The 27698-nt window shown below is 44.8% G+C and overlaps 2 protein-coding genes across 3 annotated transcripts in view; both read left to right on the forward strand.

Annotated features, from left to right (window-relative positions):
- Positions 1–597: 597 nt before the first annotated feature.
- On the forward strand, positions 598–15336 carry LOC117444295 (ELAV-like protein 1). 2 transcript variants are annotated; one of them, XM_034079956.2, is made up of 8 exons: positions 598–740; positions 2425–2480; positions 2556–2627; positions 3313–3493; positions 9228–9331; positions 9805–9958; positions 11231–11456; positions 14210–15336. In XM_034079956.2, exons 2-8 carry the CDS (start codon positions 2445–2447, stop codon positions 14529–14531), a joined length of 1095 nt encoding a protein of 364 aa, XP_033935847.1. In that variant the 5' UTR covers positions 598–740; positions 2425–2444; the 3' UTR covers positions 14532–15336. The 2 variants fall into 2 exon arrangements, with proteins under 2 accessions (XP_033935847.1, XP_033935848.1); XM_034079957.2 differs by having other exon boundaries at positions 3313–3481.
- A 3642-nt stretch (positions 15337–18978) lies between these two features.
- LOC117444297 (protein WWC3-like) overlaps positions 18979–27698 on the forward strand; it is a 32213-nt gene continuing 23493 nt past the window's right edge. Inside the window, exon 1 of the mRNA XM_034079959.2 lies at positions 18979–19533. Coding sequence (XP_033935850.1) covers positions 19394–19533 — 140 coding nt within the window. The 5' untranslated portion in view covers positions 18979–19393. The remainder of the gene's footprint in view (positions 19534–27698) is intronic.

Below are 27698 nucleotides of genomic sequence, written 5' to 3' on the forward strand. Positions count from 1 at the left end.
AAAAAATAATTGTAGTTCTGCCATGGGAACATAACCTTAAAATATATATATTAAAATAATCTTTAACCTGCAATAGAAAAAAGCATTACACACACAATAAAATACACAAAAAAGAATGTTAGTGCTGTAGAAGAATCCACATTAGACAGACAATAACATTTACAGAAAACAGAGTTAGTCCTGCAGTGAATGCGTATTCAAACATTGATGTGAATAATTCACAATAAACTATATTTTTGCAAAGAAATAATGTATTATTACCACATTAACAATATATAGATATATATGTTGTATATCTGAGAGTTATCGTCAATTTTGCCATATATCCCACTATTATATCTCTTATTAAAATAAAGACAAAATTAGAATTGTGTAAATCATTTGCAGAATACACTATTTGTATTACATAACATTCGCCAAACATAAAACATGTATCTTTGGTAGTCCAGCATAAAAAGGAATACTACAGATAATTTCGAGTTGTTGTCCTTGTTTGTAACCTACTTTCTTTACTGTAAAATACAAAGCACAACAAAACAGCAGGTGGCGATATTCTCCCATGACACCAAAGAGAAGAAGAGGAAGTATCGCGATACCTCCTTCAACGTGAGTTTGTTTTCTTTGTTGGAGCGGAGAGGAGCTAAGAAGCTAATCTGTCGTTTTTACCGCCTCACAGCAGCAGCTCATCCTTCGCGAATCAACCTAACAGACGGTGTCTCACCTGCACGAAACATCTACAGGTAAGAAATATAATGCGTGTTAGCAGTTAGCTGCCCGCGTGAAGCTGCTGAGCTTTTTTGTAAGGGCGGCCGCGGAGCTAACATGTGGCTAACTGTTAGCGGTTAGCCGTTAGAAAGAAAGACATCAGAAATCAGATTGGTTGCTAGGCAGGTTTAAACATAAACACAGTTTAAAAAGACACAAAATAAGAAAAACAAGATGTTATATGTTAAGATTATTATTGCAAAGTACTCAGGATAATAGAATATACGCAGTATTGTTATGGAAAATGGAAACGTGTGTAGATACTATGAGTAGCTTGTGTAAAAAAAGTGCCGTTAGCTCCGTTTGGTACATTTGACATGAGTTTTAAATAAAAAATAACGCTAACCTGGCGAACAGCCCTTTACACACTGCTGTTTAAACCATACTAACATAACATGACCACGCGCATGACCTGGCTCTTAGCGGCAAAACACATCAGCGGTGAGGCAAGTAGAAGTACTCAGTTCTTGTACTTGACTAGAAGTAGAAGTACTCAAATCTTGTACTTGAGTAAAAGTAGAAGTACTCAGATCTTGTACTTGAGTAAAAGTAGAAGTACTCAGATCTTGTACTTGAGTAAAAGTAGAAGTACTAAGATCTTGTACTTGAGTAAAAGTAGAAGTACTAAGACCTTGTACTTGAGTAAAAGTAGAAGTACTCGGATCGTGTACTTGAGTAAAAGTAGAAGTACTCAGACATTGTACTTGAGTAAAAGTAGAAGTACTCAGATCTTGTACTTGAGTAAAAGTAGAAGTACTCAGATCTGGTACTTGAGTAAAAGTAGAAGTACTCAGATCTTGTACTTGAGTAAAAGTAGAAGTATTCAGATCTTGTACTTGAGTAGAAGTACTCAGACATTGTACTTGAGTAAAAGTAGAAGTACTCAGATCTTGTACTTGAGTAAAAGTAGAAGTACTCAGATCTGGTACTTGAGTAGAAGTAGAAGTACTCAGATCTTGTACTTGAGTAAAAGTAGAAGTACCAGAGTGTAGGAATACTCTGTCACAGTAAAAGTCCTCATTCAAAATGTTCCTCAAGTGAAAGTAGAAAGTACTCATCTAAATATAGTGAAAGACAGTAAAAGTAGTCGTTGTGCAGATTGGTCCATCTCAGAATAATATATATGATATGTTTTATAATGATTGATCATGAAAGTGTTCTCAAAGCTGGTGGAGGTGCAGCTAGTCTGAAGTACTTTGTAGACTGCAGGGTAGCTGGTGAAGGTGCAGCTAGTCTGAAGTACTTTGTAGACTGCAGGGTAGCTGGTGAAGGTGCAGCTAGTCTGAAGTACTTTGTAGACTGCAGGGTAGCTGGTGAAGGTGCAGCTAGTCTGAAGTACTTTGTAGACTGCAGGGTAGCTGGTGGAGGTGCAGCTAGTCTGAAGTACTTTGTAGACTGCAGGGTAGCTGGTGGATTTACTTTACACAGTATTTGAAGTTTTTTTAATTTGCTCCACATTGACCAAATACAATGCTAAATGCTAAACATACTGTATATATAATATGTTATCATTCAGTCCATCATGTAACACGGTGTTGAAACATCTATCTTTTGCTTTTTGGGTTCCTTTTTCATTGTTGCAAATATTAGTATGATAATGTTATAAAATGTAAAAAGAAGTCTGGCAAATGATCTTAACTGATCCCCCTCTTAACGCAGTGATCACCTGAGTCATCTCCATGGCCCTAAGACGAGGACACATCCGGTACCTGAAGGTAAGTCCATCAATCAGGTAGAAGTGTGTGTGTCTTTTAGGTGTGTGTTGTGTGTTAAACTTATCTGTGTTTAAGGTGTGTGAGGTGCAGTCGTCTCAGAGTGACATCAGAGACGGTCAGCACATCCCGAAAGGAGGAGCTGGAAAGGTGAGTGCTGGCTTCTGATTGGCTGAACTGTATTCACTATCACATGTGCAGTCACCTTTTAAGGAACACTATACCAACATGTGTGTATATGATAATATTATTTTTTCTTCACAATATGTTTATTTAATAATAATAATAATATATTAATTTTCTATAGCGCTTTTCTGAACCCAAAGACGCTTTACATTTGGGAGGGAGGGGAGACAAACAAAAAGAAACAAAACACAACAGAAAAGCAGTCAGGAGGAAGTTGGTTGAGAGGGGGCGGGGCTTATGGATAGAGAGTTGAAGAGGTGGGTTTGAGGCGGGACTGGAACAGGGTGAGGGACTCAGACTCACGGAGGTCCTGGGGGAGGGAGTTCCAGAGCTTCGGGGCTGCCACAGAGAAGGCTCTGTCCCCGAAGCTCCGGAGTTTGGCCTTGTATTTGTATTTTCTTATTGAACAAAAACCATGTACATCACTGACGCATACACACACACACACACCCTCAACTTGCACCAGTATTAAAAGCATAGACCTACAAATCAAATGAAACAAAAATAATTTCAGTTTCCTTTCAGAGGCAGTTCCCATCCCTCATTTGAACAAAGTCCTTCCTCCGCTAGCCCTTTAGCGATGTGTGTCAGTCTTTCTAGAGTCTAGACCAACACTACCAGACATGATAACATTGTGTGTGTGTCTCAGGAGCTGTATGATAACGGCTACAGCGAGCAGATGATGGAGGACGACGACTCGAAGACGAACCTGATTGTGAACTACCTGCCGCAGAGCATGAGTCAGGACGAGCTGCGCAGCCTGTTCAGCAGCGTGGGAGACGTAGAGTCTGCCAAACTGATCCGAGACAAAGTGGCAGGTAACCCTGACAGTACGTCTCATAAAACACATTTACTACATTTACACTACAATTGTACAATGAAAGAGTGGAGCACGGATGAGGTGTTTCTGTGTTAGTCCCCGAAGGCAGCATCTCCCTGGTCCAATGGGATCTCCATGTGATTTTGGATTATGTCAGAAAATAATCTGTGTCAAACAAACATACTTTTAGTTCAGCAGGATAATCTCCACATGTGAACACCACTTAATGATTTCTGAAGTTAAAAGCTAATGTTGGGCGATAAGGAACTACAGCACGGTCACATGACTTCACTTCACCACCGCTAAGCTAAAGGCGGCTAATGTTGGGCTATAGAGGAACTACAGCACGGTCACATGACTTCACGTCACCACCGCTAAGCTAAAGGAGGCTAATGTTGGGCTATAAAGGAACTACAGCACGGTCACATGACTTCACCACCGCTAAGCTAAAGGAGGCTAATGTTGGGCTATAAAGGAACTACAGCACGGTCACATGACTTCACGTCACCACCGCTAAGCTAAAGGTGGCTAATGTTGGGCTATAAAGGAACTACAGCACGGTCACATGACTTCACGTCACCACCGCTAAGCTAAAGGAGGCTAATGTTGGGCTATAAAGAAGCTACAGCACGGTCACATGACTTCACGTCACCACCGCTAAGCTAAAGGTGGCTAATGTTGGGCTATAAAGAAGCTATAGCACGGTCACATGACTTCACGTCACCACCGCTAAGCTAAAGGAGGCTAATGTTGGGCTATAAAGAAGCTACAGCACGGTCACATGACTTCACGTCACCACCGCTAAGCTAAAGGTGGCTAATGTTGGGCTATAGAGGAAGTACAGCACGGTCACATGACTTCACGTCACCACCGCTAAGCTAAAGGTGGCTAATGTTGGGCTATAAAGAAGCCACAGCACGGTCACATGACTTCACGTCACCACCGCTAAGCTAAAGGTGGCTAATGTTGGGCTATAAAGGAACTACACAGTGTGCGAAAAAGTAGACGTCCCACCGTCCGGGACGTGTTATTTACAATATCGGACAAGTAGATCTGTCAATTGACTTGTCCGGCGGACAAGTGACGTTTTTTGACAAATTATTGATACATTCAGTTTGCAAAAGGCAGAACTCATTCGCAAATTGTACGTGTCCGCCATTGTTCGTTTAGAAATGTTAGTTTCGGTTCTGCTTGTCGATTCCTAAGGAAATGCATCTCGCCCCTTTCTGTACAGTTAGACGGGGCGGGCGGAGCGGGGTGGGAAGTGTAGCACAGTGGCAGGGTTGGGAAGCAAAACTCGGTTCCGAGTAGGAACAAATAACAATTGTCCGGTCCCGGGATTAATAAGAGTTGTGAGGACAGGAGGCGAGGCCGAGCCCCCGAGCCCCGCGGACTGCAGCTCTCTCTATGCTCCGTATCAGCTGATCGCTGCACGGTGCCGCTCAGCGTCTCTCTCTCTCTCTCTCTCTCTCTTTCTACACACAGCGGATCCGCTGCCCTGTTAACAGCCTCATCTTTGTCAAACTTTCTTATGTTCTTTCTCTAACACGTAATGAAGGTTATTAAGCGTTTTAGCTCCTGTGTTGTTAATATTGACGCCATTTCCTTTATGAAGTGAAGCAGCCTCCCTGTCTGTGTCCTCGCGCTGTCCTCACATCCTCGGACCCCCAGACTCAGAGGAGCACAGGGATGTCAGTATTGTTTATGAAGCAGGGTAAAGAAAGTACATTATTGAAATGAAAATACTATTTATTAACTTTTACAAACAGTGAGCAGCTGCAGCATGTGTATTGCAGGACATGTCTAAGCGTGCAAGCGTCTTTGAGTTGTAGAAAAGCGCTAGGCCTAAAGGCTATAAATATAATGTATTATTATTAGGTTATGGCCTATGTGTTGGACATGTGTGGTTGGACTCTGTCTCACAGGCAGGCTGCAGTGTAACATCAGAGGACACTGGGCCAATTGTACATTCTCAAACTGCACCACTTAGAACTAAACAATGCAGAGATTATTTTTATATAATTGTATTCAATAACTGTAAGACATTAAACAGTATGAAGTGATTTGTAAATAGAAATACAGATTTGACTTAATGTTTTCATAAATATATTTTTCTCCCAGTTTGACTTATTTTTACCCTCTCAAAGAACCGGAACCGAAAATAACCGGAATCGTTAAAATCCAAGCGATATCCAACCCTATGTGTGATGCGGTCAAATCTTACCGCTCACTTACGTTAACGGTGTCGTAAAAAACGTGGAAAATGTAAAATACGATGACAAAGAAGAAGATTCCAGTGGCCCCAATTTTTGTCCATTCTGGACGAGTGAAAAATGTATTCGGACAAGTAAATTGCCAAACTCACTTGTCCATGGACAAGTACTCTCTAAAAACTTTTTCTCACACTGCTACAGCACGGTCACATGACTTCACGTCACCACCGCTAAGCTAAAGGAGGCTAATGTTGGGCTATAAAGGAGCTACAGCACGGTCACATGACTTCACGTCACCACCGCTAAGCTAAAGGAGGCTAATGTTGGGCTGTAAAGGAACTACAGCACGGTCACATGACTTCACGTCACCACCGCTAAGCTAAAGGAGGCTAATGTTGGGCTATAAAGGAACTACAGCACGGTCACATGACTTCACGTCACCACCGCTAAGCTAAAGGAGGCTAATGTTGGGCTATAAAGGAACTACAGCACGGTCACATGACTTCACGTCTCCACCGCTAAGCTAAAGGTGGCTAATGTTGGGCTATAAAGGAGCTACAGCACGGTCACATGACTTCACGTCTCCACCGCTAAGCTAAAGGAGGCTAATGTTGGCCGTGATGGCGTTTAGTCGTCTCATTTAGACACTTGTTAGCAACCTCCGTTTTTCACCAGTGGGGTATTCACTGACGTATTTTATGTCGTAGAACAAAACGTTAAAATCTCTTCAGCTTGTGTTAACCACAGACCTTATTTCAGGATGACAACCAAAAACATATGGAGAGAACCCATTGACCAGAGGACAGGAAGTGAGGACATGTCAGGGGTTTAAGACTCATTCCTGCACCACTCGATATTACTCATGAGTATTTGTAATGATGCTACTGCAGAACTGAGATAAAGTTTGACTTTGACTAAGGGCTTCAGTTCTGATTTATTGTACTTTTATAACGAGTTATAATTAGGTAAATGCTACTTCCTGGTACTGCTTTGTAGATTTAGTTGTATTATCAGCAGTAATTCTAGTTGAAGTAATATCTTGAGTATTTCCTGTGTACTCTTTCCTTTCCGGTTTTGAATTTTCTTTTCTTCTTTTTTGATGTTTATTGATGATTTTTAAATGTTTTGTTTTTAATACAATCTCATTGTAACTTTTGAAAGACAATGCTGTAATATTTTTTTGTTTTTTATTAATCTGAATATTTTTTTCCTGCACTGTTGTAATGTGTTTTTTTTACTTTTCACACCAGGTTGAATAACAACAGTGTTTGTGAGGCACCTGAGGGTGCTAATCAGGGCTGGGCAATATGTGGATCAATACTCTGTGACTTCTTATCATGACGCCCAGCCCGTAATGTCTGTTTTTATTATTTTAACTGAAATGTTTGAATTATGTTTTCACCTGTTTTTTATTTTTCAGGCTTTGCAAATGTCTGTAAACCCGAAACAATGAATGTCCTGGTCTTTTTTTATTCTGAATAACTCGAGGAAACTTATCAGATTTATGCACCGAGATTTTCCTCGGAGTGAGCGCTCCTGTTCTAACACGAATTGTATCATAACTGGAATATTAGTCGAAAGAATCGCATGTTGCACCCAAGGCCCCAGGAAGTGCGCCGGACTCTGTGCCCAATATCCGTCGTGTCCAAACGGCGGTACTGCAACTTCCGTATCAGTCCGTGCCGTCACCCGGCCCAGAAAGACTTTCCCCTTTGACTAACATGGGGAAAGAGACGTCTGTAAATCAGAGGATAATTTAAACTACCGTAATTTTCGGACTATAAGGCGCACCTGAATATAAGCCGCAGCAGCTAAATTGAATGATGTGTACATATATAAGCCGCACTGGACTATAAGCCGCAGGTGTTTTAATGTTTAATTACCGTATGCAAGGATTCGTGCACTGAGGGGATTGTCGGGAAAGAGATGGCTGTTTGAGGAAGCTCTCAAAACCAACGAACTCGTCTTCGTCACTGTTGAACGCACGATTGACACTGATGTCGAGTGGCTGCAGATGCTTCGTTTGTTTTCCATAATGAGGGTTTCTGCATGAAAACTTCCTTTGCACAAACTGTCTCGTACTGTCTGTCTTTCTCTCGTTCTGTCTCTCGGTTCCACTTTTACTTTGGCGCGCTACCTGTCTCACTCTTTTCTGGCCTCCAGCTTTTCTTGCTGGTGCCCGCCGCTTAAAGGTGGGGGGCGCGGACCGGTCATAGAGCCCATAGGGTTAAAGGTGGTGGACTGTAACCTGTAAAATCCATAGATTTAGGAGGTCCCCTAGTGGCCATTAGCTGTACAAATCCATAGATTTAGGAGGTCCCCTAGTGGCCGTTAGCTGTACAAATCCATAGATTTAGGAGGTCCCCTAGTGGCCGTTAGCTGTACAAATCCATAGATTTAGGAGGTCCCCTAGTGGCCGTTAGCTGTACAAATCCATAGATTTAGGAGGTCCCCTAGTGGCCGTTAGCTGTACAAATCCATAGATTTAGGAGGTCCCCTAGTGGCCGTTAGCTGTACAAATCCATAGATTTAGGAGGTCCCCTAGTGGCCGTTAGCTGTACAAATCCATAGATTTAGGAGGTCCCCTAGTGGCCGTTAGCTGTACAAATCCATAGATTTAGGAGGTCCCCTAGTGGCCGTTAGCTGTACAAATCCATAGATTTAGGAGGTCCCCTAGTGGCCGTTAGCTGTACAAATCCATAGATTTAGGAGGTCCCCTAGTGGCCGTTAGCTGTACAAATCCATAGATTTAGGACGTCCCCTAGTGGCCGTTAGCTGTACAAATCCATAGATTTAGGACGTCCCCTAGTGGCCGTTAGCTGTACAAATCCATAGATTAGCCGCACCGTTATATAAGCCGCAGGGTCGAAAAATGGGGAAAAAGGCGCGGCTTATAGTCCGAAAATTACGGTAAATAAACTACCCAGTATGAACTGTGTGATAGCCCTTATTATAATAATTCGGTCCTTAAAGTTGTAAAATGCACTAAAAGCCGTATCTAGATTTATTTCTCTCTCCATTCATTCTACTGAGGGCGGGGCTTAAGGGGCGCATGCTCTATGAGCGCACATACGGGTTCTTCTGCTCTGACAGCCAGGCATGCTGGGTAATCTGTGACGTTTCGCTCTCTCGAAAGTCGGGCCATTTTGTCCTCATGGGCCAACGAGCAGCTCTCATAGGAAAGACCGAGACCTCGCCTCCCACGCTGCATCCAGTTCTTATCATCCATGAGCCTCACCCCTAGCGTTTTGTAAATGAAGTCCAATCATCGTTATATTTGAACCTTTATTGACACAAAGATCCGCAGCGCTGTGATTGGTCGCTCTTAACGAGGGGAGGTCTCGCTCTGAGGAAATATTCAGTGTTTGAAGTTTTCTCTGTTTGTTCAGAAGATTTTAATGTTCTTACTTTTTCGAAACCTGTACTTTTTTTCACAGTTTCTTTTCTTGTCGTTTTGTGTCCAGAGTGTGGCGGCTGAAACGCAGACAGTTTTATTATTTTATTTTGTTGTTTTCCTTTGTGTTTCTCTAGGCCACAGTTTAGGTTACGGCTTTGTTAACTTTGTTAACGCTAATGATGCAGAGAGGGCTATCAGTACGCTCAATGGCCTGAGGCTACAGTCTAAAACTATCAAGGTAAAGATCCCAGGAGCTCTTTGATTTCTGTCTCACCTGAAAGATGTGTTATGTCCCCGGACACTAGAGGGCGCTCTCCGCTGTGTGACGGATGAAGGTATTTTTGAAAACACCGATGTCATTGTTTTTTTGTTGTTTTTTTTATTATGGACACATGTTGACACTGAATCTGTGAGTTTCTTCAGTTCAGAGTGACGATGTGCCAGACTTTCATTTTCATAAATTAATGCTTTTATTTTGAAAAACCTGGATGCTTTTTTTTTTGTATTTAATTTGGGATTTTTTTTAATATTTCAATTTTTTCACATTGAATATTTAAACACCAATTCAAAAATATCTGTTTGTTTTTTTACATGTTTTTTTAAGATGGATGTAACTGTATATTTAATTTTTCTAAAATGTTGATTATTTTTGATTTATTTGAGTGAGTTTGTGAATGCGGCACGCTGAGATGCTTCCCGTCTCCTCTGCAGGTTTCCTTCGCCCGGCCGAGTTCAGACACGATTAAAGACGCTAACCTTTACATCAGCGGGCTGCCGAGGACGCTGAGTCAGCCCGACCTGGAGGACATGTTCAGCCGCTTCGGACACATCATCAACTCCAGGGTGCTCGTGGACCAGGCCTCCGGTAATAACCACCGTTAATAATCTTAGTTTAGTGCATTCAATGTCAGGAAATAGAGAAATGTCCATCCTAGCCTCTCAAATCGATAAATTAACTTATCATAGCAGTCATTACTAATCATAACCTATCCTAGAAATATGTCAGAAATTAAGCCCAATATTGTCAAAAACACTGAAAATTGTGAAAATGTCCATCCTAGCCAACCACTCAATAAGTTGACTTATCATAGCAGTCATAACCTAATCGTAACCCTTACCCGTGAGAAATGTCCGATATTAAGCCCCAAAAGACTGTAAAATGTCCATCATTGCCGTCATAAGGCGCGTTCACACCGGAGTACTTTTCCCGTTTAGTTCCGTTAGTTCCTCTTATGTCGCGTTCACACCAAAAAGAGAACTTAGTCCCGGGAACTTTTACCCCCATTTTTAGTGCCTGCTAGAGAGGTGGTACGATCCTGGGGAGAAAAAAGTACCAATTTCTATTGGCTGGGCGAATAGAGAGAGAGAGAGAGAGAGAGAAATGTTGTTTGTGGAATCATTTACTGCTATATCTAACCATATTTCGAGCCCGATCGTCGATTTCTAATGGCTTAATGCAATTGTCTGGCCATTGGGATCGGGCTCTTTGAGGATCCAAAAGTCTCCGGTTTTCTTACATTTCTGATCGGATTGGCAAAAACTTCAGAATTTGTATCGACCGCTGTTCATTTTACAGCGTTGGTTTCCCCCAAAAGTGGGCGGAGCCGTTATTTTTGCACGGAAGTGACGCGTTTGTTACTCTCATCTATAGTGTTTTTCTATCAAGTTTAATCGATAAATTCATTTATTAGAGCAGGAAAAGAAAAATGTCAGAAAATGTGCACACAATTAGTCAATTATGTCAAATGTGTTTAAATGTCCAAAGATATTGACTCCGGCAGTGGCTCAGTCGGTAGGGACTTGGACTGGGAGCTGTAGGGTCGCCGGTTCAAGTCCCCCCGGTTCAAGTCCCCGACCAGACCTAAAATATAGTGTGGACTGCTACTTGGAGAGGTCCCAGTTCACCTGCCCTGCCGTGGTGCCCTTGAGCAAGGCACCGGACACCCCCCTCACTCCCATTGCTCCCCGGGTGCTGTACAATAGCTGTGGCTCCTAGTACTATGCTCCTGGTAAAGAGGGTTTCATCCCTCCCGATTACGAATTATCGTTCAAAAAGAGTAAATATCTCATCTTTAAAAGCTGTATTTCCCAGTCACGTGACCACCCTCACTCACCTCTGCTCTGATTGGCTGTCCAGGTTTGTCTCGGGGAGTCGCCTTCATCCGATTCGATAAGAGGTCGGAGGCCGAGGACGCCGTCAAACACCTGAACGGCCACACGCCGCCCGGCACCTCTGAGCCAATCACAGTCAAGTTCGCTGCCAACCCCAATCAGGCCAGGAACTCCCAGATGATGTCACAGATGTACCACGGCCAATCACGGCGCTTCGGAGGGCCGGTGCATCACCAGCAGCAGAGATTCAGGTAGACGGTGAATCAATGTAATCAGATTACTGAGGAGCTAGCTTTAGCTCTGAATGTAAAGGGAACCTGTCTGTCAGTAGTTCTGACCCTAATGCTAACCCCTCTAACCCTGATGCTAACCTCGCTAACCCTAATGCTAACCTCGCTAACCCTAATGCTAACCTCTCTCACACTGATGCTAACCTCTCTCACACTGATGCTAACCTCTCTCACACTGATGCTAACCTCTCTCACACTGATGCTAACCCTCTAACCCTGATGCTAACCTCGCTAACCCTAATGCTAACCTCTCTCACACTGATGCTAACCTCGCTAACCCTGATGCTAGCCTCTCTAACCCTAATGCTAACCTCTCTCACACTGATGCTAACCTCTCTCACACTGATGCTAACCCCGCTAACCCTAATGCTAACCTCGCTAACCCTAATGCTAACCTCTCTCACACTGATGCTAACCTCGCTAACCCTGATGCTAGCCTCTCTAACCCTAATGCTAACCTCTCTAACCCTGATGCTAGCCTCTCTAACACTGATGCTAGCCTCTAATGCTAACCTCTAACCCTAATGCTAACCTCTCTAACACTAATGCTAACCTCTCTAACCCTGATGCTAGCCTCTCTCACACTGATGCTAACCTCTCTCACACTGATGCTAACCTCTCTCACACTGATGCTAACCCCGCTAACCCTAATGCTAACCTCGCTAACCCTAATGCTAACCTCTCTCACACTGATGCTAACCTCGCTAACCCTGATGCTAGCCTCTCTAACACTGATGCTAGCCTCTAATGCTAACCTCTAACCCTAATGCTAACCTCTCTAACACTAATGCTAACCTCTCTAACCCTAATGCTAACCTCTCTCACACTGATGCTAACCTCTCTCACACTGATGCTAACCCCGCTAACCCTAATGCTAACCTCGCTAACCCTAATGCTAACCTCTCTCACACTGATGCTAACCTCGCTAACCCTGATGCTAGCCTCTCTAACCCTAATGCTAGCCTCTCTAACACTGATGCTAGCCTCTAATGCTAACCTCTAACCCTAATGCTAACCTCTCTAACACTAATGCTAACCTCTCTAACCCTGATGCTAGCCTCTCTAATGCTAACCTCTAACCCTGATGCTAACCTCTCTAACACTAATGCTAACCTCGCTAACACTAATGCTAACCCTAATGCTAACCTCGCTAACACTAATGCTAACCTCTCTAACCCTAATGCTAACCTCTCTCACACTGATGCTAACCTCTCTCACACTGATGCTAACCTCTCTCACACTGATGCTAACCTCTCTGACACTGATGCTAACCTCTCTCACACTGATGCTAACCTCTCTGACCCTAATGCTAACCTCTCTAACCCTGATGCTAACCTCGCTAACCCTAATGCTAACCTCGCTAACCCTAATGCTAACCTCGCTAACCCTAATGCTAACCTCGCTAACCCTAATGCTAACCTCGCTAACCCTAATGCTAACCTCGCTAACCCTAATGCTAACCTCGCTAACACTAATGCTAACCTCGCTAACACTGATGCTAACCTCTCTAACCCTGATGCTAACCTCTCTCACACTGATGCTAACCTCTCTCACACTGATGCTAACCTCTCTGACCCTGATGCTAACCTCTCTAACCCTGATGCTAACCTCTCTGACCCTGATGCTAACCTCTCTCACACTGATGCTAGCCTCTCTAACGCTAATGCTAACCTCTCTAACCCTGATGCTAGCCTCGCTAACCCTAATGCTAACGCTAACCTCGCTAACCCTAATGCTAACCTCGCTAACCCTAATGCTAACCTCGCTAACCCTAATGCTAACCTCGCTAACACTAATGCTAACCTCGCTGACACTAATGCTAACCTCGCTGACACTAATGCTAACCTCGCTAACACTGATGCTAACCTCGCTGACACTGATGCTAACCTCGCTGACCCTAATGCTAACCTCGCTAACCCTAATGCTAACCTCGCTAACACTAATGCTAACCTCGCTAACACTAATGCTAACCTCGCTAACACTGATGCTAACCTCGCTGACCCTAATGCTAACCTCGCTAACCCTAATGCTAACCTCGCTAACACTAATGCTAACCTCGCTAACACTAATGCTAACCTCGCTGACACTGATGCTAACCTCTCTCACACTGATGCTAGCCTCTCTAACGCTAATGCTAACCTCTCTCACACTGATGCTAGCCTCTCTAACACTGATGCTAGCCTCTCTCACACTGATGCTAGCCTCTCTAACGCTAATGCTAACCTCTCTAACCCTGATGCTAGCCTCTCTAACCCTGATGCTAGCCTCTCTCACACTGATGCTAACCTCTCTCACACTGATGCTAGCCTCTCTAACACTGATGCTAGCCTCTCTCACACTGATGCTAGCCTCTCTAACGCTAATGCTAACCTCTCTAACCCTGATGCTAACCTCTCTAACCCTGATGCTAGCCTCTCTAACGCTAATGCTAACCTCTCTAACCCTGATGCTAACCTCTCTAACCCTGATGCTAACCTCTCTAACCCTAATGCTAACTTCTTTAATGCTAACCTCGCTAACCTTAATGCTAGCTTCTTTAATGCTAATGCTAACCTCTCTAACACTAAAGTTTACATCTACAGCCCTAAAGCTCACCGTTAAATCTAATGCTAACCTCTCACATGTAAAGTAATCTAATGTCAGGTAGCCTAATATCTCAAACGTGTTCACATCGTGATTAAACAATGTCCTGCTCACTTCCTGTTCTCCTCCAGGTTTTCTCCAATGAGCGTTGACCACATGGGCGGCGGAGGGGGCGGAGTCTCGGGCAACCCCTCCGCCGGTTGGTGCATCTTCATCTACAACCTGGGCCAGGACGCGGACGAGGCCATCCTCTGGCAGATGTTCGGACCTTTCGGCGCCGTCAACAACGTGAAGGTGATCCGAGATTTCAACACCAACAAGTGCAAAGGCTTCGGCTTCGTCACCATGACGAACTACGAGGAGGCGGCCATGGCCATCCACAGCCTGAACGGATACCGGCTGGGAGACAAAGTCCTGCAGGTGTCCTTCAAGACCAGCAAGGGCCATAAGTAGAGGGGGCTGTAGGGGGCGGGGTTGGCGAGAGGGGAGGGGCTAAATCCTGCAGAGAGAGGAGGGGGAGGAATTTAGTCCTGCAGAGAGAGATGGGGCTAAATCCTGCAGAGAGAAGGGGAGGAGCTTAGTCCTGCAGAGAGAGATGGGATGGGGCTAAGTCCTGCAGAGAGAGATGGGATGGGGCTAAATCCTGCAGAGAGAAGGGGAGGAGCTTAGTCCTGCAGAGAGGGGTGTGGCTAATTCCTGCAGAGAGAGAAGGGGAGGAGCTTAGTCCTGCAGAGAGAAAGGGAGGAGCTTAGTCCTGTGGCGAGAGGAGGAGGAGCGGCTAATTCCTGCAGAGAGAGATGGGGTGGGGCTAAATCCTGCAGAGAGTTAGTAAAAAAAGAAGTATGTGAAAAATATTTAGTTTTTCAGTTGAGCCAAATGTTTCTTTGTCTAAATGTGAATACAAGTTTTGTTTTGTCCCCCAGCATGCCCAGTTGAAAATATTTCAGACTTTTCTTTCTTTTCTTTTTTTTTTACATTTGAAGTGAAGCAGTCAGTCATTTAGTTTTGATGTACACTGAGGTTGTCCTCTGTTTGAAAAGAAAACAGCTATATATAAATATATGATTATAGCTGAATGTCAGTTTAAGTCGCTCACAGATTTTATTTCATATTTTTATAAATGGCTCTCGGGTAAAAACCCACCTGATGTTCAGACGCCATTTTTACCTGTATTTTTATTTTTAATTTGTATTCTGCTTTTGGATCGCAGCTCTGTGATGTTGGACTGTTTATTCAATAAAAAAATCTGCTTATGCAAAAACAATGTGTGCTCTTTTTCGGACAAACCGGTTCAAACGGGTCCGCCCACATAACCCCCATACTTGCCCAACTACACTGGCTCCCGGTCCACGACAGGGTCCAGTTTAAGGTTCTGCTCCTGACTCACAAAGCCCTGAGTACCTCTGTGGCCTCATCCGTACCCAGGCATCTGCCCGCTCTCTCCGCACACGTCTCCGGACAATGGGAGACCGAGGGTGTTTCTCAATATCGAGGACGCTTCCTTTGTAGGACATGTCTTCTGAGGCAAGAATCCTTCCTATTCTCGGAAAACGAAGAATTGTGGAACAGGCTAACGGGTGTGCGTCATATGCGAGGCCCGCCTTAAGGCTGCTCCAGAGCCACTATTTGAAGGATGCTACGTCATCGAGTCCCGCCGAAGGACTGTGGGTGTTTCTCAATGTCGAGGGCACTTCCTTGGTAGCACATGTCTTCTGAGCGTCTTGCTTCAGAAGCGAGACAAGAATCCTTCCTGGCATTCGGAAAACTAAGAGTAGAACAGGCTAGCAAGTGTGCGTCATATGAGCCCGCCTTACATTTTCCGCCACAGATTTGGGGAAATTGGTCCGTGCGCAAAGCATTGTGGGGATTTTAAGATCGCGGAGGGAAGCCTCCAAATTTCCGGCAACGAAGGACGCCGGCCTCGGTAGAATTCCAAGCATGCTGGACATTGGAACAGTCCTTCGGCGACACTCGATGACGTAGTATCCTTGAAATAGTGGCTCTGGAGCATCCTTCCTCGACATTGAGAAACGCCCCGAGTCTTCTGCTCATTCGCCCCGCGCCTCTGGAACTCCCTCCCAGATCAGCTGAGATCCGTCCCTTCCACCGAGGCCTTCAGACCCTCTTCTTTCGGCAGGCCTTCCAATAAACCTTTATCGTGGTACTCCTGGAGTACTGCCATTGTTATCGCTATCTCTGACTTTAAATGTTTTAACTTTATCTATTAAATGTTAGTGTCTTCTGTTGTGAAGCGCTTCGGGATTTGTCTTGTCAGATGAGAAGCGCTAAATAAATTGAATTTATTATTATATAATATTTAAAATCAAGCTTCTCGGAGTGTTAAAGTAAAACGAGGTCCTCGGCCGCAGAAAGACGGTGATAATTCTTATAGTTATTAATTGTATTCGCTGCAAAACCAAGTGTGCGGCTTTGTTATTAACCATACTTCAGAATGGGGTTTATTGCCCAGTATTTTCACAAATACACAGTTTTATAAAAATGATTTGATAAACGGTAAAAGTATGTAAGTTACATTACATGTTACTTGTTAGACGCTTTTATCCAAAGCGACTTACGTACTCAATACTGAGGGCAATCCCCACAGGAGCAGTTTGGGGTGAAGTGTCTCGGGGACACAACGACATGCTGACTGCAGTGGGGTTTGAACCTGTGCTCCCCTGATCCCAACACCAACGCACTGTGCCACACGCCACAAGTTGTAATAAGGAGTACATATAGAACTCTTCAAAACGATTTCATTTTAAATAAAAAGGTTTGTAAATCAGAATTAGGGCGGTGGTGGCGAAGTCGATAGGGACTTGGCTTGGCAACTGGAAGGTCACCAGTTCAAGTCCCGGCCAAGTGCTACCGAGGTGTCCCTGAGCAAGGCACCGTTCCCCACACTGCTCCCCGGGCGCTGTTCAAAATGGCAGCCCACTGCTCCTAACACTAGGATGGGTCAAATACAGAGAAACAATTTCCCCACGGGGATTAATAAAGTATATCCAATCCAATCCAATTATTGCTTTTATTATCACTTAGGTTTGTTTGACTTTTTAAAAACATTCAATACATTTTTTTTTTAAATGCATTTAATTGAGTTGAAATGAAGTCGGTAAATGCTGCAGTGTCTCCAGCAGAGGGCGCTGCAGCGTCTCCAGCAGAGGGCGCTGCAGCGTCTCCAGCAGAGGGCGCTGCAGCGTCTCCAGCAGAGGGCGCTGCAGCGTCTCCCGCAAAGGGCGCTGCCGCGTCTCCAGCAGAGGGCGCTGCAGCGTCTCCAGCAGAGGGCGCCGCAGCGTCTCCAGCAGAGGGCGCTGCAGTGTCTCCAGCAGAGGGCGCTGCAGCGTCTCCAGCAGAGGGCGCTGCAGCGTCTCCAGCAGAGGGCGCCGCAGCGTCTCCAGCAGAGGGCGCTGTTGTACCACTTTCATTACTGCAGTCCAGCCGCTGAGCTCAGGGTGCCATCATCATCAGAAAGGATTTAAATAAGGGTTACATTAAAACTAAATATGATCATTTATTTAATTAAGTAAATAAAAAAAAGCATTACCTTTAAAGAGTTAAATGTCAGTTATAATATTATTATTAATAATCATGTATTTGATATTAAATGGAAATATTTTTAAGCTAACAATAATAACAAACTTTATTTAAATAGTTATAAGTTTCAAAGTTCTTCAGAAGACGGAATAAAAGCAAGGAGGCAGTGGATTAGAAAAAGTAAAAGAAAGAAGAATACGATAATACAAAAATCTGTGAATCCAGAAAATAATAATAATATACATTTAAAATAAATAAATATGAATAAATACTTCAAAACATTTTTAAATGTATTTTAAACATAATTTTTTTTTTAAATTACAAAAACTTTTATATCGTTTAAAAACGATGGCTTACAAGAATACATTAAAATACTAAAGAGAAAAGTAAACAACAGTAACATTGTCGAAGTAACACATTTCTATTGGTTTGATTTAATAAAAAGTAAAGTATTAGCAAGCATCTTCAAAAGGAGAGCTAGGGCAGTGTGTGTGTGTGTGTGTGTGTGTGTGTGTGTGTGTGTGTGTGTGTGTGTGTGTGTGTGTGTGTGTGTGTGTGTGTGTGTGTGTGTGTGTGTGTGTGTGTGTGTGTGTGTGTGTGTGTGTGTGTGTGTGTGTGTGAGTTCTGTTAAAAAAGTTGTTCATAGGTTTTCAAACTCTAAGGGCCTTTCTCATTTCTCTAACTCCCCTCCTCGACTCCTATCCTCGACTCCTATCCTCGTGTCTTAGTGCCGCCCACAGGAGATGCGAGCGGAGGAGTCGAGGAGGGGAACCGAGGAGAGAGGAGGGGAGGAGAGAGGAGTCGAGGAGGGGAGGAGAGAGGAGTCGAGGAGGGGAAATTAGAGAAATAAGAAGGGCCCCAAGAGCTGAAGAGAAAAGTGAACAAAACATTAGAAAATCAACAAAATACAAGTGTTGTAAATCCACAGGTTGCTGTTTAGCATCGTTGAAGTAACATTCAATTATTGGTATTTTGGACATTTTTATTACGTCAACTTAATAAAAGACAAATGATTAATAAATCCAACTAAAAATATATAATATAATAGTTTTGATAAAGTTCATGGAAAGATTAAAAAATACAAATTATTCTATATTTAATGAATCCAAATAATTGGTATTTTTGTCATTTATTACTTTAATTCAATTCAATTAAGTGGTTTACAAAATTAAGAGAGTAAACACAATGAAAACAAACAAAAACAGTTAAATAAATCAATAAATAAAATGTGTGAATCTACAGGTTGTCGTTAAAATAATAATATATTTGATAAAGTTAATGAAAATATTTAAAAAACAAATAATACTATGTTTTAGTGCTTTACATTTAAAGAGTACACAACCAATTATAACACAAGTCTAAAAGTGAAAAGTTAAATAAATCATAAAGAGTCCACAGGTTGTTGAAGTAAATCCTAAAACAAAACTTAGTAAACTGTTAAAATAACTTTAACTCAGTCCCCCCTCTGAGGGCTTCCTATTGGCCCGCCCTCGGTGCGTCTCCCCGGTTATGTAAATGCGCTCCTCCCGAATATGGACACGGAGGAATGAAGTATGGAGGACATGGAGGACCGACGAGCACCGTGAGACAGAAAACACACTCTTTCTCCGGGGCGAAGCAGTCTCCGCGCCGCGGTGGATGTTCCTCCAGAGGGCTTCAGAAGCGGCAGAGGAGGAACGGACTTTTTTACCTCTCCGGATTCCTGGAAGTGATGCAGTGAGCGGCTCCTCTTCTCTCCCCGGGATCGGACGCAGGGCAGCGGGTCGAGGCGCGTCGCGATGCCGAGGCTGAGCTCCGGGCGGCCGGGGGAGGAGCTGCCGCTGCCCGCCGGCTGGGAGGAAGCCCGGGACTGGGACGGGAGGCTGTTCTTCATCGACCACAACACCCGGCAGACTTCATGGATCGACCCCAGAGACAGGTAGCTGCTGCAGGCCCGGGAACACGGGAACACACACACACACACACACTCTCACACACAGTTTAAACCCATTTCAGGCTGTTATTCCCCTTGACTGTGACTCAGTACTGGAGACAGGATCCTACGGCAGCACAGTGTGATAGCTACCACACAGTGATTCAGAGTATGTGCATACTCTGTAAAAAGGTCCTCAAAGTATTTGAAGTATGCTGCAAGTCGGGGACTACACGCTCACACACTCTCACACACCGTTTAAACCCGTTCCCAGGCTGTTATTCCCCTTGAAAGTGACTCGGTACCGGAGACACGACCTGACGGTCTCGCGCTCTGCTCCTGGAGCTGTGCGTGCTGTGTTGCTGGTTCTCTGAGGTCTCGCGCTCTCCTCCTCCCGAAGCGGTTCCGAAACTAGTCTCAATAACTCAACAGTCAGATGTGTTCATTTACCCAAACACTCTTCCAGGTGCCTCACCTGATCCTAACAAGGATTCAGAGCATTCAGTACTGCCTGTACTTTAAAGTACTCTTGCTGTACTTGAGTAAAAGTATGTTTTCATACTCGGTAAAAGGTCCTTAAAGTATTTCAAGTATGCTGCAGGCCCGGGAACACACACACACACACACACACACACACACACACACACACACACACACACACACACACACACACACACACACACACACACACACACACACACTGTTTAACCCCCTGTTCAGGCTGTTATTCCCGTGCACGTGACTCAGTACTGGAGACAGGATCCTAAAAAGTATTAACTGCTGTAAAAGTAATGATAGAATACCTATAGTATGCATAATCTGTACAAAGGTCCTTAAAGTATGTGGAGTATGCTACCCGTCGGACCACACACACACACACACACACACACACACACACACACACACACACACACACACACACACACACACACACACACACACACACACACACACACACACACACACACACACACACACACACACACACACAGGTCTGAATCAAAGCGTAGGGCAGTGTTTCCTCTTGACCGTGACTCAGGCGGAGACAGGACGTGGGGGTCCGGCAGCTCTGCTCTGAGGGCTCGCGTGTTACCGTGTCAGAGACTCAACTCTCGAAGCTCCAGGTCTCCATTGTTAAAGAGATGCTAGCAAGTATTCAGAGCAGCAACTGGTAGCCTAGCATACTTTAAAGTGCTCTTATTGTACTTGAGTAAAAGTATGTCTTCATACTCAGTAAAAGGTCCTTAAAGTATTTAAAGTATGCTGCAGGCCCGGGAACACACACACACACACACACACACACACACACACACACACACACACACACACCGTTTAAAGCAGGAGGAGCACAGAGGGGAGCAGTGTGTGTGTTTTTCAGGCTGCATTTCCCTTCAATGTGACTCAGAACTGAAGCCACGGCCTGACGGGGTCTGGGCCTGATGGGGTCTGGCACGACGGGGTCTGGGCAGGACGGGGTCTGGCACGACGGGGTCTGGGCCTGATGGGGTCTGGCACGACGGGGTCTGGCACGACGGGGTCTGGGCAGGACGGGGTCTGGGCAGGACGGGGTCTGGCACGACGGGGTCTGGGCAGGACGGGGTCTGGCACGACGGGGTCTGGCACGACGGGGTCTGGCACGACGGGGTCTGGGCAGGACGGGGTCTGGCACGACGGGGTCTGGCACGACGGGGTCTGGGCCTGATGGGGTCTGGCACGACGGGGTCTGGGCACGACGGGGTCTGGGCAGGACGGGGTCTGGCACGACGGGGTCTGGCACGACGGGGTCTGGCACGACGGGGTCTGGGCAGGACGGGGTCTGGCACGACGGGGTCTGGCACGACGGGGTCTGGGCCTGATGGGGTCTGGCACGACGGGGTCTGGGCAGGACGGGGTCTGGGCAGGACGGGGTCTGGGCAGGACGGGGTCTGGGCCTGATGGGGTCTGGCACGACGGGGTCTGGGCAGGACGGGGTCTGGCACGACGGGGTCTGGGCAGGACGGGGTCTGGGCAGGACGGGGTCTGGGCCTGATGGGGTCTGGCACGACGGGGTCTGGCAGCTCTGACGCTGAAGGGTGCGGTCAGTCTGTTGGAGCCCACACACTCCTCACCCAAAGAACCCTAAAGGTTCCTGCCAAAGGAAACCTAGAAGTACAAGTACTCATAGTTTACTGATGCTAACGTGAAAGTATGTACAGTACACACTCAGTAGAATACCTTAAAGTGTGCTGCCGCTCGCCGGGGACGACCCACACACACACACACACACGCCTCACACACTCCTGCCTCACACACTCCTCCTCACACACTCCTCCTCACACACTCCTGCCTCACACACTCCTCCTCACACACTCCTGCCTCACACACTCCTGCCTCACACACTCCTCCTCCACACACTCCTGCCTCACACACTCCTCCTCACACACTCCTCCTCACACACTCCTGCCTCACACACTCCTGCCTCACACACTCCTCCTCACACACTCCTGCCTCACACACTCCTGCTCCACACACTCCTGCTTCACACACTCCTGCCTCACACACTCCTCCTCACACACTCCTGCTCCACACACTCCTGCTCCACACACTCCTGCCTCACACACTCCTCACACACTCCTCCTCACACACTCCTGCTCCACACACTCCTGCTCCACACACTCCTGCCTCACACACTCCTGCCTCACACACTCCTGCCTCACACACTCACCAGCACCCTCCATGTGTCGGCACAGAGGTCCTGCGACTTGTATAATCAATACTGGAGGCAGCAGTAAAAGTACTGATAGCCTGCACGCTGTGAACTCTTGAGTAATAGTATGTGAATAATCTGTAAAAAGGTCCTTGAAGTATGCTGCAGGTCGGGGAGTACACACACACACACACACACACACACACACAGAGGTTTGAATGAAAGTTAACGTACTTTTAGTTGTGTTTCTGGAGGCAGTGCTTTCCCTTTCCTCTGACTGAGTACTCTGTCCTCTGGAGGATGCTACTATCTCAGTAGAATCTGTTTATGTATGACTTATATTCACGAAGCCGTTTGAGATCAAGGTCCCTCTAAAGGTCCCTCTAAAGGTCCTGCACACTACGTCCCAAAATCAGAGTACACACAGCATTTACTGCAGTAGAAGTACCACGCTTTAAAGTACTCGTAAGTAAAAGTATGTCTTCAGTAATATGTCCTTAAAGTATTTGAAGTATGCAGCAGGTCGGGGAGTACACAAGTCTTTGAAGTCGAGTCTTTGTTGTGTTGGGGTGGTTAGAGAGACTCGGATCTGAAGAGGTCCCGTGTTGCCCGACCCCCCCCGCTGTCCTCTCCCGATCCAGGTCCACGTACTGCCGAGGGACCAGAGTGTACCCACCAGCTCATGTAGTAAGAGTACTACTATTACTGTAATGTTACTTAAGTATGTGTGTAATCAGGAAAGTATTTGAAGTATGCTGCAGGTCGGAGAGTACACACTCACACACGAAGGGTTAAATCCTGTTGGGAGTGTTTGCTTTGGGGCAGAGTTCTCGATGTGACGTGATGGTCGTCGGCCCCCCCCCCCCCCCCCCCCCCCCCCCCCCGAAGTGCCCCCCTGCACGGGATGTAAACGCCCTGTTCACGGTTTAAAACTTTAAAAAAGTTCCTGGAGAGACTGACGGCAGCTCTGCTGTATCAGTGGGCTCATGAGCTGCCTGGGAAGGGTCCTTCATCAGTGGACGAAGAAGTATTCAGACTTTGAAGTACTTCTGCTTTGGGAATACACTTTGTTGCCTGAGCAAAAGTTTGTACGCATCGTGTGGAACATGACCGACGAATCCTCACTTCACTTCACGACGATATTAACCTTCAAAGTTGTACTGTAGTTAAAAGTATAATATTTACCTCTTAAAGTAAAGTACAAATACCTCCAATGTGTACTTTACTATGTGAGTAAAAGTACACAGTTAGTGCATATCATGTGGATTGAAAGAGTAAAAGCCTGTTTGAAAGGACTCTTTAAAGTAGAGACGCTACATACTGATATACACCTGAACATCAGCAGGAGAGGACTCTTTAAAGTAGAGACGCTACATACTGATATACACCTGAACATCAGCAGGAGAGAACTCTTTAAAGTAGAGACGCTACATACTGATATACACCTGAACATCAGCAGGAGAGAACTCTTTAAAGTAGAGACACTACATACTGATATACACCTGAACATCAGCAGGAGAGGACTCTTTAAAGTAGAGACACTACATACTGATATACACCTGAACATCAGCAGGAGAGGACTCTTTAAAGTAGAGACACTACATACTGATATACACCTGAACATCAGCAGGAGAGAACTCTTTAAAGTAGAGACACTACATACTGATATACACCTGAACATCAGCAGGAGAGGACTCTTTAAAGTAGAGACACTACATACTGATATACACCTGAACATCAGCAGGAGAGGACTCTTTAAAGTAGAGACACTACATACTGATATACACCTGAACATCAGCAGGAGAGGACTCTTTAAAGTAGAGACACTACATACTGGTATACACCTGAACAGCAGCAAGAGAGGACTCTTTAAAGTAGAGACACTACATACTGATATACACCTGAACATCAGCAGGAGAGGACTCTTTAAAGTAGAGACACTACTGATATACACCTGAACATCAGCAGGAGAGGACTCTTTAAAGTAGAGACACTACTGATATACACCTGAACACCAGCAGGAGAGGACTCTTTAAAGTAGAGACACTACATACTGATATACACCTGAGCATCAGCTGGAGAGGACTCTTTAAAGTAGAGACACTACATACTGATATACACCTGAACATCAGCAGGAGAGGACTCTTTAAAGTAGAGACACTACATACTGATATACACCTGAACATCAGCAGGAGAGGACTCTTTAAAGTAGAGACACTACATACTGATATACACCTGAACATCAGCAGGAGAGGACTCTTTAAAGTAGAGACGCTACATACTGATATACACCTGAACATCAGCAGGAGAGGACTCTTTAAAGTAGAGACACTACATACTGATATACACCTGAACATCAGCAGGAGAGGACTCTTTAAAGTAGAGACACTACATACTGATATACACCTGAACATCAGCAGGAGAGGACTCTTTAAAGCAGAACAGCTGACGGGAAGCGTCTGATTGAAGCTAACGATGCTACATGTTTGATTCTCTCTTTATTGACACCTGGTTGTTTGCGCGGCGTGTTTCCAGAGACGGATTTATTGCAGCGTCAGCATCAGGTGGTGACAGGAGACATTCCTCTGGCCCCCGATTACCCAGAAGTCTGTGCAGCAGCAGCAGCAGCAGAACGAAATGCACAGAACATTCTTTAGCCGTGCAGAGAAGCAGAAAGCTGTCAGATGTTGTGAAAGTGTTATCAGCTCAGAGCACAATGGCTAATCACCCCGGGGTGGGGGGGGGGGTTATTATCTGTTGCTGTCGTTGAGCGTCTCTCAGAAAGTAGTCCGAGTCGTTTCACATCCTCGCTTCCCTCCCAGCGGCCCGGCCAGCATTCCTCACATTCTTTCACAGGGGAATTCTGGGAGTTGGAGTTCAGACGGCTGCACTGGAACTACGAGCATTCTTCAGAGTTCCCCCTGTCAGCTGTTCTGCTTTAAAGGGGAAGGCGGATAGTTTAAGGACTTCTGGTTTTATTAGCATCACGAGGATCAGGCTTTAAATCAGTAGGATGTTCTGAGCAAGTACATTCACTCAAGAAGTATACTCAAGTACTCATTTGCTGTACTTTATTTGAGTATTTCCGTAGCTTCAGTCACAAAACAAAAAGTCATAGAGGATGAAGTACTTTTAATACTTTAAGGACACTTTTCTGTTTATACACACAGACTTTTACTTGATGCCTCTAAAAGGTTTCAGGTGTATATCAGTATGTAGTGTCTCTACTTTAAAGAGTCCTCTCCTGCTGATGTTCAGGTGTATATCAGTATGTAGTGTCTCTACTTTAAAGAGTCCTCTCCTGCTGATGTTCAGGTATATCAGTATGTAGTGTCTCTACTTTAAAGAGTCCTCTCCTGCTGATGTTCAGGTGTCTATCAGTATGTAGTGACTCTACTTTAAAGAGTCCTCTCCTGCTGATGTTCAGGTGTATATCAGTATGTAGTGTCTCTACTTTAAAGAGTCCTCTCCTGCTGATGTTCAGGTGTATATCAGTATGTAGTGTCTCTACTTTAAAGAGTCCTCTCCTGCTGATGTTCAGGTGTATATCAGTATGGAGTGACTCTACTTTAAAGAGTCCTCTCCTGCTGATGTTCAGGTGTATATCAGTATGTAGTGTCTCTACTTTAAAGAGTCCTCTCCTGCTGATGTTCAGGTGTATATCAGTCTGTAGTGTCTCTACTTTAAAGAGTCCTCTCCTGCTGATGTTCAGGTGTATATCAGTATGTAGTGTCTCTACTTTAAAGAGTCCTCTCCTGCTGATGTTCAGGTGTATATCAGTATGGAGTGACTCTACTTTAAAGAGTCCTCTCCTGCTGATGTTCAGGTGTATATCAGTATGTAGTGTCTCTACTTTAAAGAGTCCTCTCCTGCTGATGTTCAGGTGTATATCAGTATGTAGTGTCTCTACTTTAAAGAGTCCTCTCCTGCTGATGTTCAGGTGTATATCAGTATGGAGTGACTCTACTTTAAAGAGTCCTCTCCTGCTGATGTTCAGGTGTATATCAGTATGTAGTGTCTCTACTTTAAAGAGTCCTCTCCTGCTGATGTTCAGGTGTATATCAGTCTGTAGTGTCTCTACTTTAAAGAGTCCTCTCCTGCTGATGTTCAGGTGTATATCAGTATGTAGTGTCTCTACTTTAAAGAGTCCTCTCCTGCTGATGTTCAGGTGTATATCAGTATGGAGTGACTCTACTTTAAAGAGTCCTCTCCTGCTGATGTTCAGGTGTATATCAGTCTGTAGTGTCTCTACTTTAAAGAGTCCTCTCCTGCTGATGTTCAGGTGTATATCAGTATGTAGTGTCTCTACTTTAAAGAGTCCTCTCCTGCTGATGTTCAGGTGTATATCAGTATGTAGTGTCTCTACTTTAAAGAGTCCTCTCCTGCTGATGTTCAGGTGTATATCAGTCTGTAGTGTCTCTACTTTAAAGAGTCCTCTCCTGCTGATGTTCAGGTGTATATCAGTATGTAGTGTCTCTACTTTAAAGAGTCCTCTCCTGCTGATGTTCAGGTGTATATCAGCATGTAGTGTCTCTACTTTAAAGAGTCCTCTTCTGCTGATGTTCAGGTGTATATCAGTATGTAGTGTCTCTACTTTAAAGAGTCCTCTCCTGCTGATGTTCAGGTGTATATCAGTATGTAGTGACTCTACTTTAAAGAGTCCTCTCCTGCTGATGTTCAGGTGTATATCAGTATGTAGTGTCTCTACTTTAAAGAGTCCTCTCCTGCTGATGTTCAGGTGTATATCAGTATGTAGTGTCTCTACTTTAAAGAGTCCTCTCCTGCTGATGTTCAGGTGTATATCAGTATGGAGTGACTCTACTTTAAAGAGTCCTCTCCTGCTGATGTTCAGGTGTATATCAGTATGTAGTGTCTCTACTTTAAAGAGTCCTCTCCTGCTGATGTTCAGGTGTATATCAGTCTGTAGTGTCTCTACTTTAAAGAGTCCTCTCCTGCTGATGTTCAGGTGTATATCAGTATGTAGTGTCTCTACTTTAAAGAGTCCTCTCCTGCTGATGTTCAGGTGTATATCAGTATGGAGTGACTCTACTTTAAAGAGTCCTCTCCTGCTGATGTTCAGGTGTATATCAGTATGTAGTGTCTCTACTTTAAAGAGTCCTCTCCTGCTGATGTTCAGGTGTATATCAGTATGTAGTGTCTCTACTTTAAAGAGTCCTCTCCTGCTGATGTTCAGGTGTATATCAGTATGGAGTGACTCTACTTTAAAGAGTCCTCTCCTGCTGATGTTCAGGTGTATATCAGTATGTAGTGTCTCTACTTTAAAGAGTCCTCTCCTGCTGATGTTCAGGTGTATATCAGTCTGTAGTGTCTCTACTTTAAAGAGTCCTCTCCTGCTGATGTTCAGGTGTATATCAGTATGTAGTGTCTCTACTTTAAAGAGTCCTCTCCTGCTGATGTTCAGGTGTATATCAGTATGGAGTGACTCTACTTTAAAGAGTCCTCTCCTGCTGATGTTCAGGTGTAT

This window comes from Pseudochaenichthys georgianus, unplaced genomic scaffold (assembly GCF_902827115.2).
Source record: "Pseudochaenichthys georgianus unplaced genomic scaffold, fPseGeo1.2 scaffold_788_arrow_ctg1, whole genome shotgun sequence".
Classification (NCBI taxonomy): domain Eukaryota; kingdom Metazoa; phylum Chordata; class Actinopteri; order Perciformes; family Channichthyidae; genus Pseudochaenichthys; species Pseudochaenichthys georgianus.

What these genes read in the sequence shown, in the direction of transcription:
- LOC117444295 (XM_034079956.2), top strand. Translation starts at nt 2,445, where the DNA reads ATGGCCCTAAGACGAGGACACATCCGGTACCTGAAG. An exon ending in AGTGGCAGGTAACCCTGACA is followed by an intron (nt 3,494 to 9,227) that starts GTACGTCTCATA and finishes GTGTTTCTCTAG; the next exon opens with GCCACAGTTTAGGTTACGGC. An exon ending in CACCAGCAGCAGAGATTCAG is followed by an intron (nt 11,457 to 14,209) that starts GTAGACGGTGAA and finishes GTTCTCCTCCAG; the next exon opens with GTTTTCTCCAATGAGCGTTG.